Source organism: Homarus americanus, unplaced genomic scaffold (assembly GCF_018991925.1).
Source record: "Homarus americanus isolate GMGI-L3 unplaced genomic scaffold, GMGI_Hamer_2.0 scaffold1024, whole genome shotgun sequence".
Taxonomy (NCBI): Eukaryota; Metazoa; Arthropoda; class Malacostraca; order Decapoda; family Nephropidae; genus Homarus; species Homarus americanus.
Window position 1 is genome coordinate 1,250,995 of NW_024715228.1, and position 13,957 is coordinate 1,264,951.

The window sequence follows — 13,957 nt, forward strand, 5'->3', positions numbered from 1 at the left end:
CTTTAATTACGTCAGATTTTAATCCTGAGATTCTGAAACAAATAAATAAGTTGTATAAAACACCAAGAAAGTTCTTTTACTGTTCGTCGTCGTCCGCACTCAGGTTAGGTTAGTCTCATCCAGGGAGGCGACCACCGCGGCGGCCCGCTGCGGTAAATACGATCTTTGTAACCAGAGATAACTGTGGTATTTCGTATCAGTAACGTGAGATCTAAGGATCAGAAGAAAAAATAAATAGTTATCATTTATAGGCATTAATCCGCCGGTGATCCCAATTTATTGATTCGTAGACAGATTTTTTTTTTTTTTACGGGAATTAGCCCACCCGGGCACAGGTCAAACGACCCACAACGGAGCCTGGGGGGCGAAAAAAAAGAACGGAAAGAAATTGAAAATATAGAAAAAAAGGTTATACTGTATTAATCTACACCACGAAGATGCCGACTAAAAATAATCCAATTCGGTAAGTATTCCACTGGATTTTTTTTTTATGGGGAATAGCCCACCCGGGCACAGGTCATCGACCCACAACGGACCCTGGGGGGGCGAAGTGAGAGAGACATTGTATGAGTCTGGAAACACAGAAGAAGGCAGAGCATTCCACAGTTTGGCTGTGTGAGGAAAGAAGGATGTACTATAACAGGTTATTCTAGTGTGACCGACATCCACAGAGAAACGGTGGGCACCGCGGGCAAGACGTGTGTTACGAGCCCACGGCCTTGCCGGCGGTACACAGGATGCCAAATTCACCGACCATTGCCTGTTAAAGTACCTGTTTAAGTTTAAGCTTTACAAATTTATTGACAAAGCTTGGAGTACCAGATAAATCTTGTCACGTCAGGTTCGATAATCTGGAATTTTGCCCTTGAAACAAGTGACCCTCCGGAGAAGTGAGGATAAACATGAATTTTAAGAGATGTAGGAAATGGCGCAGCTTCTGGAGGTCACCAACCAACGCACTAGGCTGTGTCATGCGGTTGTCGGTGGACCAGAGCGTGGGTGAGGCATCAAAGAACTCTATCAGTGACACCAAACCCTTGAAACTGTGTTGAGTGGAGACACTATTGCACTCGCCGCTGTTCGCTCCCACACAAGGCGACCATCACAGAAGGAGATAACTTATAATGGCTTCTAATAAGTACGGTAACGGTAGACGGTGCTAACAGTACAGTAAAACTTGTCCTCTGCTTCCACCAGTTGTCATCACTCGAGGGCTCAAGACATGATGGGTCAGAGGGTGCGAGAATGGAAATATATCATGGGCCATTTGCCGTAGATAAATTTTCATCATATTAAAATAAGTCTTTGTGTAGAAATGAACTACATTACAAGTATATGGTTCACCGGCCTTGTATTAATTCATCGACATAAAATCATAACATTCAGATTTTATTATAAAAATTGGTAACGCATCAGTTCTCAGCATTATGCGATTCACTAAGTTTTGACTGCAATATGCTGGAATTAACAGGTGCGACTGAAACTGGATCAGTCCCAAGCTACACATGGCTAAAGGGAGCTCGTGCTGGATTACTGTATGTTTTTCAAGTAATAATATATAAATTTTGATGCGATAATTGTGCTAAAATATCTGATTTATCTCGTGGGTAAAAAAAAAAACGATAGGATTAAAATGAATAATTACAAGAGAAACAAATTTTATGGTTCCTGTTAGCCAAACACTTCAAACATTTCTGAGCGTAATTACATATGAGTGAGGGCGTGTTCCGTTGCGGTGTCTGCTCGGTGATTCTGGCTAACCTCACTATTTCCTGAAACACTGTGCCACCGTCCCCCTTACCAAATTTGTAGCGGTAGTTGTTGAACAATATAAATAGTTTCATTGCTACAGTAGGTTACTTTACACCCCACATATATATTTCAGTAGTCCCAGCGTTGTGTTTCATTCTGATTTCAGTTCCTTTTTCAGTTATGATTTTTCCTCTATAAGCAGACTTCTTGGTGTCAACAAATTAAAATGTCAGGCACACCTCTCCATTAACTTCTATGATCGATCACCCATAACATCATCTGGAACCTCATTACTCTAGCTTTCTAAATGATAAATTGCATCTCTACCATATAGTACTCAACAGTAGTAACTAGCCTCTGAAATACAGCACCAAAATCTCTAGTAGTTGTAAGCTTTCCCGAACACAGTACAGTGCCACGCCCTACATGCTATACGGGTGTACTTTGCATTTCTGGTTAGTGGTTGATGATTGTTGTCATATGAACTAATTCACTTTTTGACGTACAGTAATGTATTTTAAAGCATATACCAAATATACTACATTGAGTATAGTATCTTTGGTTTTACTTGACCTTTATATGAATTTCTTGGATTACATTAAGTACTCCTATGTACCCCATATACTGTATACCTAAAATATCTAATGAAAGAGATTAAATAACTAATGAGTGAGGCTCTCGTGGAATGGAGGCGAAATTAATTTTAAAATGCACAATATATTATAATAAATCGTTTTCTGTTAAGTGACTCGTGACATCAGTAAGGTGTAGTAACATCTTATGAGAGAGACAATCATTCACATATGTTCCACCTCTCTCTGTTGGCCACCATTACAGATCCACCTGTCACTATTCACCACTACCCTCTATTGTTAGGTGTGGGGGAGGGGAGGGGGGTGTGTGTGTGAGACAGTTCGGGTGTATGAGATAACTGTGCGTTAGAAAAGTGTGTCGTGGGTGTCACTAGACGAGCCACACCAGTTGTAGGTCAGAGAGGAACCTTCTCCACTCTTGTCTCCCCCTTCCTCCTCCCTTCCCCTCTCCCTCCCTCTTTTTACCTTACCAGCCGTACACTCCCTTTCTAACCCCGCCTTCCCCTTCCTCCCTTTCTACCCCCCAGCAGTGTCTCCACCCTTACCCCCCCCCATCTCCTTTCTTCTCCGCAATCTGACGATGGAAGAATACATCCTGTTGGCTCACTGAAACGACGCGTATAGACGGCTTAAGAGTGACTCCTGAAGTTAAGAGATGCCTTGTCATTTTTTCCAAATCAGTGAAATATTTACGTAAGTAGACTCTGGGATTTTAATGGTATCTTTATTTTACAGATTTAGTGGTCACGGTAAAAACATCAGCTTTAATGTAGCCTACGAATATTTAAGAATCGAGTTTGCACCCTTCCTCACCAGAACCCCTCCCCTTCACCATCACCCCTCCCTCACAATCACCCCTCCACCGCGCCCCCCCAATCAGCACCCTCTCCCACAAGCACCCTCTCTCACCACCACCACCCCTCTCCCACACCACCCCTCTCTCACCACCACCCCTCCCACCAGCACCCCTCTCACCACCACCACCCCTCCCACCACCACCACCCCTCTCCCACCAGCACCCCCTCCCCACACCCTGCAGGCCACATCAGGAGACACCACGATGTCATTTTAGTGTATCTACGACGTACCTTGTCTCCATGTCATCAAATTTTACGTTCGGTCAAATTGTCTGAAACATAAAACATTTAAAATACCCCAGAAATATTTATTGTAGGGTCATATTTACCCATATTATTCGTTTATTTTGTTTTCTATTCATTCATGGGAGAGATGAGATGAGAGAGTGAAAGAGGTCCATATTCTTTTTACATACAATAAGTTCTCAAATCACTCACTCGACTATATTAGCGTTTATTTATACCATTTGTCAGTTATTTATTTAGTTATATTGTAGTTGTGGCGTTGCGCTTTCTTCTGTCCGCAACAGGGAGGAAGGAGAGTGAAAGCCGCTCCCTACACCAAGTACTGGAACAAATGGCTCCAATGATGACACCAGCCTTATTACACCTTGCCACGGCCACTGACTGACACGCACACACACACACACACACACACACACTGTCACGATAATAGGAACAAACTGTCTCGATAAAATTAATCATAAGCTCACAAAAACAATAATTTACAAACTTAAGTCACGTTAGCAACAATTCGACCTCAGAAAACAAGGAAGGCAGTTTTAAATTAGATTTTTTAATATCGTGTCTGGTGTTATTGATTGTTCATTACGAGATTAGCCGTAGTTTTACCTAAGTTACTTTCTGAATACATTTATCGCCATGTTAAAATTGTTTGGTTACCTTTAGCTTGTTTGTTTACAGAGTTGAGAGATGCCTGTATGTGGGTGTAATGATGCCTGTATGTGGGTGTAGTGATGCCTGTATGTGGGTGTAGTGATGCCTGTATGTGGGTGTAGTGATGCCTGTATGTGGGTGTAGTGATGCCTGTACTTAAGTAGAATGGTAGTCACCCCAAAAAGTCCTGTCACGAACCACGAACCCCGAGATTCAGACTCTTGAATCCGAAGCATTTATGGACAATAATGTATCAGTGTCTACTGCTTCGGGTTCACGAGTCTGAATCTCGTGGTTCGTGACAGGACTTTTTGGGGTGACTGTACCTGTACTGTACGTAAGTAGAGTGTTGCCTGTACGTGATTAGTGTTGCCTGTATATGAGTAGGGTGTTGCCCTAAGTAAGTGGTGTGACAACCTGCTAGGGTGGGAGTGATGCTTGCATAATTCTCTTACTTTTTTTTTCTTACAGGATGTGGGCGGTACATCTAGTGGGCGTGGTGGTGGTGGTGGTGGGTGGCACTGTACTCACCACTGGTACTCAGGCTGCTAACCTCCATAACGGTGAGACATCCTTGCACTTATTATAATGATGCATGTCCTTTGGCAGTCAAGTGAATTCACCAAGACGAAACCAAGTCAGAGGCTTTTAAGTTAGTAGATTACACAGGATCAAACTAGTGCCTGAAAAGTTTATCCTGACAATTTTTTTTAACGTGTAGCTTCATCAACCTTAAGCTGTAACCTCCAATGGGATGGGCATCTGCCAGCTTCAGATATGGACACTTTGTAATGTACCTTGCTATACACTGTATGTACTTTGTAATACTATCAACTCTACACACTACTGAAGCAGATTTAAGCTGTACACTTTCCCCCCTAATTTAGTCTGGATTTTGTTCTAGGAAATGTGGGGCGGCAGTTCTATGGTGGCCAGGGAAACAATTTAGGTTATGGCTACAACAACAACAATGTGCAACAACAACAACAACTACAACAACTACAACAACAGCAACTACAACAACAGCAACTACAACAACAGCAACTACAACAACAGCAACTACAACAACAGCTACCACAACAACAGCAACCACAACAACAAGCCAACAACAATGGGTACCAGGTTACAACAGATTTCAACTCCCTCATGCAACAGTATGGACTCAACCCTGCCAGCTACTATGACCGTGACAGTAGCTATGCCAGCATCCCTGACTATGGTCAAGAGTCTTATGCGTGAGTATGATAGTAATAATAACTATAATACCCTGGTAATAATAATGATATTTCGTTTATCAAAGTCCCTCAATCTATGTCAGAGTTAACTTGTGTACCTATACAATTTTTACATATTTTTTTATTATATCAGAACATAAAATACTTCTCCCTAAGGGCATGTAATATAGGACGTCTTACCCCAATCATGTAATCCATGTACAGTACAGTGCTGTTTTTAATGTATTTTTAGAGCACAATCTGGGCCAAAAGATGCATCAAACAAGTTAAGACATATTTAGTATACTGTACAGTACTGTATCTTAACCTCACAGTGCATAAAAAATCCATCAGTCCTATTTTGTATGTACTAAAGTCTGGTTTTAGAAAAATAATAAATAGATCTGATCTCCAAGATACAGTATGCTGAAACATGCATTTAGTGTAGATTATTTAAGAAGTGTTTACCTGGCTATGTATCAAGTGCACTTCACCCCCCTAAGTGTATGGCAGATGATTTATTATGCCTATACGTACTGTGCTACTGTTAACTTGTCCTGGCTCTCTGACAGTGAAGTCTCCATATGACGGACTTGTCTCCATATAACTCATCCTCAATATAATGAACTTTTCATCTCCATATAATGCATTAAATAAAGGGTTCACTGTATTGTACATATTATGGAGGACCTTTATAACAGGACTGGTCTCTTACAGTTAGTATCATCCCTATAAACCAACTAGTTCCTACAACACACCAATAATGTACACCTGACTGCAGTAAGAGCATCTCCATTTATGTTGTGTGTATCATCTCAACAGACCCATGGCAGCCTATGGTACAGGAGGAGTGGCTGTGGAGAACCCTGAGTCCTCACCAGCCCTGTCAGCTCTGGCCCTCCTTGGGTTCCTCTATTTCCTCAATCTCATCCAGGTAAAACATGAAACTCTGAGCTTTACATGCACCTTGGTTTTATAGTGGGTAGAACTGTCAGTTTTGGCCTGGTCAGTTCATCATTGTTTGAAATGGTCCCTAAACACACGATGACCTAACTAAAATTTTCCTGTCTACTGTTGTGATGGTAGGATGTGCTGCAGAATAACAATGGCCGACGGCGACGATCCCTGCAACTTGGACAGGATCATCTGGAGGAGGAAGAGGAGGAGGGACACTACTCTACTTCATATCTTGAGGAAGAGCAGTTACCGGAGGACCTTCACCAAGAGCAGCCTGAGCCCAATGGTGTTGTTCAGCATTCTGGTGAAGAAGGGGAAGCTGAAGCACGGCAGGACAGAATGGTGAAAGTTTCCGAGGCTACTCCTCGTAGCTTTTCCTTCCTTGAGAATTTCTTTATAAAGCTTCCTCAGGCACTTGGAATAAGAAGGTCTAAGGTATGTAATCCTTTCATTATTATTTAACTTCTATAACAACTCCCCTTTTCATCTCTTTATGTAGATTAAAAAATTAAATCAGTATTGTTAGACGAAAACATCCGAGTCGTCTTGTTACCCGAAAATCTCTCATTCCCAGAAATGGTCTGCACCAATTGTTCTGGCTAACATAGATATCACTGGTACTGTAGATCCAAGTACATACTGTACCGAGTAACTCAGATATTGTTAAGCAGTTTCTCTTTTGCTATACAGTATAATACTGTACTGGGATTTTATATTTTCCAAAGGGTTTGAAAAAGGTTTATATAAATAAGGTACAGTACTGTGCTTCAATACAGTATATGCAAGAATATGTGAATTCTTATTGAATCCAGTACAATATTGTAATCCTCCACAAGTAAATGCAATTAATTAAAGCTGGTAATTTACAGAGAGAACATTTCTTTACTACCTGTATTAACATCATTTTTACATGTTTTTTACTTGTACTTTACCAGCATTTATTTATTTTTTGAATAGATTGCACTTTAATGATAATATTCTCATCACAGGTTTCCCCAAGTCCCCTCCTTTACTAACACTGGGTAGACCAACCACACAAAAGGCTAGTAAGCTGATAAGTGGCAAAATAATAATAATAATAATAATAATATTAATAATAATAATAATAATAATAAAGGTAATAAAAGTAATAATAATACTGTTTTTTCCAGCAACCTGTGGAACGAGATGGTCGAGATGAAAATCCTATGGGGATGGGCGGCTTCATCACTACTAGATTGAAGATGATCTCCTCCATAATGAGCTTCCTTCAGAACCCCAGTCCATCTAGAGTTCGCCGCACAATACAAGTAGGAATTTTATAAGAGGCCACAGCTCCTCTTCAATACGTACTTTCTATAGATATGAATTTTAAAGAAATGTAGAATGGGACACTCTTGTTATTAGGGTATAGAGTTGTGGATTCTACAAGACACTACAGTATCTCATAAGCTCATTAAGTGTATGATACTGTATATTTGTATGAGTGTGTTGGATACTAACAAATCCACACACTCAAGAAATAAGAGATTAAAGCCCTATATTGTACATGTCAAACTTTGTCAGGATTTTTTTAAACACCCATCCAAGCAATAGCCTGTGACCTGCTTTAAGTGGCCTGGGATCTGTTTTGAGTGGCCTGTGATCTGTTTTGAGTGACCTGTGACTTGTTTTAAGTGGCCTGTGACTTCTGATAATGCTCCCACTGAAGACTCTCTCTCTCTCTCCCTTCTTGAGAGAGTATAAGGTTTGGAGTGATGTGAACTCTTGGAATAACCTGGCAGAGAATCTTGTGACGGCACTGAGTGTGAGCATCTTCAACGCCAGACTTAGCCAACACTGTCACAGGTACTTGCCAACAGAGGCCTGACCAACCACCCACGTGGCCAACGGGCTGATTGTTGGCAAAGAGGATTAGGTAAAAGTAAATTAAAGGAAAAACTTAGTCCACCTGCCATTAAACTCTCATTTGTTCAGAGAGAGAGAGAGAGAGAGAGAGAGAGAGAGAGAGAGAGAGAGATATCTCTTGATCTTTCAGTGCAAACATAACAGTTTAGTTGCCTCTACTACAGGTGCTTGGTTTTAAAGTGAATTTTAATGATAATCCTTTTTTTTTTAATGAAAAACCAGGAAGGATTCTGCAAGACCTTAGCCCTCCCCTTATTTCAAGATATACAGGTGGTCAGTATAAATACAGTAGAATTCCTGCACATACACCTAGGTAGTAGTGTGTTGTACATACTAAACAGTAACACCCAAGACACAATATAAAAAGGTTCTGAAAAATTCTGTTCTCTTCAGATTTAATAGTCATAGAAAGAGCATGTTAGGCATTTTCCTTTATACATACATTTCCTATTTTTAATTAAGCCTGTTTACTAATGTTCGTGTAAAATCACATTGAGCAATATCTCTGCCAACATTAAGCTGACATTCTTTATGCCATTTCCCACAATTTCAGGAGTAGCACCAGGTGAGAGGAATTTGTGTTACCTGGGAAATTGACTTTACAATTTTTCAGCTCAGTATGAACCATAACAAATAACACCCCAGTGCCTTGTTGCACCAATACTGTATAGTATCCTGTGCAGTATATTTTCAAAATACAGTACCTATTATGAAATGGATAATGATATCCTATTATTCAGTTTTACATTTTACATCCTCCAGGACTTTGACTTGGTAGGATCAGCGGTGGAAGAGGAGGGTGCAGGAAACTGGTTATCTTCATCAATTAAATCCATCCAACCACTTGTAAGAGAGGCCTTGCAAGAATACACCAAACCGAGAGACCATTCTACTTGGGCCAGGAACCAGTCACCACAGGTAAGTCATATTGTACAGTTTTACCAGTTATGAATACTGTGGTTCATAAATATGAATACTGTACACTATAACAAGGCTTTTCAACTCATCCATAATTTAGAATTGATTATTCTTACTTTAAAGAGAGAGAGCCAAGTTGAGACTTCCCTATCTGGTGATCAGTTGAACACGACAGATAGTGACACCATAGCCCTAGACAGTCGTAAGAAGCGGCACACATACACTATGAATGCTTGGTATGGGGATCTGAAGGGCCACAACGTAGAGGTACCATCAGGTGTGGGAGGTTTGGCTGCCAAGGTGAGTATAAGAGGAAGAAAATAATAGTGGTTCATTCACCATTAAAGTGTATGCACAATTCTTTTATAAACAGTACATTATCACTTCTTTCTCATATCTTTATTAACCATTTATGAGTCTGTTGTACTTTTTTACCGCAGGTAATATCTTTGTTGGGTGGTGGAGATGAACTGCAGGAGGCTGTGAAGAAAGATGCTGTGCCAACTTTTGTAGATCTTAGTCAAAGCTTGGTTGGGGCCCATCCACACTGCCTGCAGCGTGCCCTGTGTCACATGAACTCTCACTCTAAGGAACTTTCCTTTATGCCACGTTTGGCCATGCAGCTCCTCAGGTTGGTAATTTTTCTTACCCAATAATGTCATTTGGTTATTAAAACTATTTACCACAACACATTATATTAAGAGCCTAAAAAGAATCTTGCATTTTATTTCTTTTTTGTTAATTCTATTCTTGACATACCTCCTAAGACAGTACAGTGCTATCTTGTCATGTACCTGTACAGTTGTATTTTCATCTACTGTTTGAGAAAAGTGTGTTCAGTTGTACTTCAGATCATTGGACACCTGTGCATCTGGAATGTTTTAGTGGACTAATAATGGTCTACAAGGTCTACAGTTATTATATTTCATCAAAAGGAATATGCCAAGATGATAACAACAGAGGAACCTTAATATAATCTCTGTGGTGAGGCTGTATACACAGGTGTCTTGGACAGTACACCACTACACTACACTACACTACGTATATTTAAATATCGCAAAATCATTTCTGGTGGATTAGTACAGTATTGCACAAATATAGTAAACAGTAATTTACACAGTACTCTACTGTTAATTGATATACTGTATTTGTTTAATACATTTGCACTGAAGGATATATGGTATTGTATGAGTGAACAAATATTACATAAACTCAACATATGGTAGTACTGTACAGTATTTACATATGTAATGCATGCAGGCAGTTGGGTTACCAAAAAGCATTTAGATTTACATTATATTTAAATAAACTAATTTCTTTTCTTGTGGATTTACACACAACAAAAATAAAAATATATTGTATAAATTATTTTTGTGGAGATGAATGCGATGTCCTTGGTTTGGACGCATGGATTTTGTTTTTTCTCTCTCAAATGCTGTACTGCACTGTATGTGGTCAGCTAACCTTAACAGATATAGGGTTTCTTTATACAGTACATTACTCCAGAGCTGCTGATTTCAAATATATGGTTCACGATTCGAGTGCGGGGTAATTAGTGGCTGTAATGACCCTTGGAAATTTTAATTACATTTTTCAATGCACATTACTCGCCAACTATGGGTTTCCAAAGTGCGCTCTTGGTGTTAAAGTGTTATTCTGTAAGTACTTAATTAATTAAACCCCTCAAATTTCAATTCTGTGAAAAAAGTATATTTTGGGCGAAAAATTACCAAGAGGTAAGGCTTACCTTTTCGACAGTTTGGCCCAAAAATTAGATTTTGTTGAAAATCACATTACACTGTATGTTGATAAATTCATATAGAAACCTGTTTTGGATATACTGTAGAGTATTTAATGTTTTCATCCTGTTCTAGTTCAGGACTTCAGAACCAAAGTCATACAGCTCAGATAACCTCCATATGTGGCCTGAGGCTACCTGAAGCTATATACTGTAGTGGGTTGAGCCAAATACAATATGGTGGAGCCCAACAGGTGCTGGTAGAGGTATAGGAATTATACTCCAGATGACTTCACATGCTCATGAGAGATCTGCCCTCAGCAGCAACTTTGGCAGTCAAGTTTTCCCTCATAGGGAAACAGCTTTCATAGAGGGATTATTTTATTCCCAATTTTTAATTGGTTGGTGACTTACTGCAGTTATTTGAAGTCACTGATCCCAAGGCTAGTATAGGTCAGAATCCATTGGTTCAGTGAGCTGTGCACTATGTAAATCATCTGACTTCAGACTCTGCCAAACAATAATATTTCAGGATAAATCCACCACCCTTGTGGAGTGGAAAAATCTTTTCATTTCTTACATACTGGTAACTTAAATACAGTATACTTTTTTAGTCCAGTGTTCATAACCATTAACACATCATGCTGTACAGTACAGTACTTTATAAATGTTAATGAAGAATATATGCTGTATGGTATATACTGTATACAGTAGTATACCATATGTACAGGCACCTGTATTAGAAAAATTATATACATTTGTGGTTCACTTTTGCAGCACCAATCTAGCAGAGATCGCCACATCAGTATCCACAGCTGACGATAACTACCAAGCCATTAAAGCTGGGCAGCGAGGTGAGGACTGTAATGAGTCCTTCATTGATTGTGAATCCTGGAACACTTCTGGGAAAGATTAAATTTTTATTATGTTACCAAAGAATACATTATGTACCTATGTTGTAAGTAGGATGTAGTCAAGTTACATTAACTTAATGATGTTGACAGACAGTACAGGTTCATTATACACTCTGCATATGTAATGTACTGTGTATTACTATTTAACATTAAGACTCTTGGGCATATAATTAATACACAAGGTCAATAGAACTTTATAGGGATAACCTTCCAATGAAAGTCTTAAAGCACAACTGATGTATTGGCTATAGGAACAACTTCTTGTTTTTTCTTCATAACTTAATATGGATATTAATGCGTGTGGTTAAATTTGTGCTGTTTTATTTAACACGTTATTTACAATCACACTTGACCAAACTATAGTTGGCACTCTATATATGATTACATTCTTGAAATATACTATCCAAAACAAGTCAGGATATTACACGAACATAGATTGGCTAAATTAAGCTCATAATAAATTAGTTCAAGTTAAATTATCATACTGGTCTTATGATATACTTTTAGTACAGTAAATTCAGATCTTGTTTATTTAAAGTGTTATTAGATGTAGTTAAGATTCTAGATTATAGAAGCTTTCAGAATCACCGAGATTTTCTAAGGTTCCTGAGTCCTGACCTATGTGTATGTGGCATGGATGGCCTTGTGTTGTATGAGATAAAGTGGATGTGTACAGTATACCATATATACTCGAGTACAGTTTGAGTTTTTATGATAGCAATTTTATGCAGAAAGTAAGGCATTGAATTACTCTATATGTGCATAGTATTTCTGAGGGGTTAAAATTAATTTATTTCCGAGGCTGGGGTGAACAATAGCTACCCGGGACACACTCGAGGTAAGCTAACCTGAGGTGTTATACAGTAGTTCTTTTCAACTCTTAATTTCAAATAACCGTCTTCACTTTAATGGTTGCATCCTCAGTCATCACAGGGAGCTTGACAGCTATACAGTCCTCGTTTGACGATGCCCCCGACAAAGTTGTTTCATTATAACGCCGCTACTCTTTCGATACCCATGATTCCGACAACGTCCCGACTGATTCGTTATAACGTCGTCACGGAAAACTTTGTATGGCGCATCACCATCTCTCATCTTGGCGTGCTACGCTCTCTCGGCGTCACCAGTCTTTGTTAGGCTTCCACAGCATATGTGCGTGTTAAAGTGTTTTTGCTCTAAATACAGTACTGTAACCATTCAAAATGGTTTTCAAGCGTCCATCAAGTGCTAGTGTTGTGTAGAAGCAACACAAGACCATTAGCCTCGTTACGAAAATGGAGAATTTAAACCCTCCAGGTCTCGGTGACTCACCACCCTCCTCCACTCCACCACCCACCACACACTTGCTCCACCTCTGCCCATCAGTGAGTACAATACAAAATGATTTAGTTTATTTTTTTTTTGGATGTATAATATATACTGTATTCTATAAAAATTCCAATCAATTTATGTATATGTTTTGTATTTTATGGGGCAAAGGGAGGTTGGGGAACGTAACTCCCGTATTTTATCTATTTTTTATGGGGAAAATTGATTCCGTTAACGTCATGGTTTTCAGGAATGGAACCACGACGTTAAGCGAGAACTTACTGTATACTGGTTTGTGTGATGAATACAAGGACGAGTAATAATTATGTTTACATATTGAGTACAGTCTCTCCTCGACTTCCGACCCGACGACCAGTTCGTAAGTCGAATTGTTCGTAAGTTGAAAAGGCAAAAATAATAAATAAAAAATCTAAAATGGGAGTCTCTTTTTCTTCTCAGCACCACGAGAACTCTCACTTTTAAGCTTGCCAGCCATTTTAAAGGGAATTACAACAAATTTTTTGTCAGTACACAGCGCAATCACTAACGTAGGGACTCGAAAATACTTAATGTGAAAAATATTTTATATGACCATGGCCGTCATATGTCCGGGTTATCGTAAGTCGAATAGGTCGTAAGTCGAAGAGAGACTGTATACTGTTCTGTTTATTTGATGAATATACTGTACAGTATACTGATATGTTTGAGTATCTGTGGACACTGCTCTGTATGTTGCAGAGTACTAATCACATATTTATGATGAGTATATAGTTATTCCTCTATATAATTATTATACAGTACAGTAAATCTTCCCCAAGCAAGACTATAGTTCGACTTGACCAAAACTCTGACTTAAAGGTAATAATCTTTATTGGTGCCCCATAATGTCAAAACTGTTATGTAAAAACTTACCTAAACCCTA

General features: G+C 39.2%; 1 protein-coding gene across 1 annotated transcript in view; it reads left to right on the top strand.

Moving 5' to 3' along the window:
• The window catches only part of LOC121855242 (cip1-interacting zinc finger protein-like), a 35,834-nt gene extending 22,732 nt beyond the window's left edge, over positions 1 to 13,102 (top strand). The window contains exons 2-10 of the mRNA XM_042350131.1: positions 4,571 to 4,662; positions 5,004 to 5,334; positions 6,136 to 6,247; positions 6,400 to 6,705; positions 7,422 to 7,559; positions 8,920 to 9,075; positions 9,199 to 9,375; positions 9,516 to 9,706; positions 11,591 to 13,102. Of these exons, the coding sequence (XP_042206065.1) occupies positions 4,572 to 4,662; positions 5,004 to 5,334; positions 6,136 to 6,247; positions 6,400 to 6,705; positions 7,422 to 7,559; positions 8,920 to 9,075; positions 9,199 to 9,375; positions 9,516 to 9,706; positions 11,591 to 11,729 (1,641 nt within the window). The 5' untranslated portion in view covers position 4,571 and the 3' untranslated portion in view covers positions 11,730 to 13,102. The remainder of the gene's footprint in view (positions 1 to 4,570; positions 4,663 to 5,003; positions 5,335 to 6,135; positions 6,248 to 6,399; positions 6,706 to 7,421; positions 7,560 to 8,919; positions 9,076 to 9,198; positions 9,376 to 9,515; positions 9,707 to 11,590) is intronic.
• Positions 13,103 to 13,957: the final 855 nt, after the last annotated feature.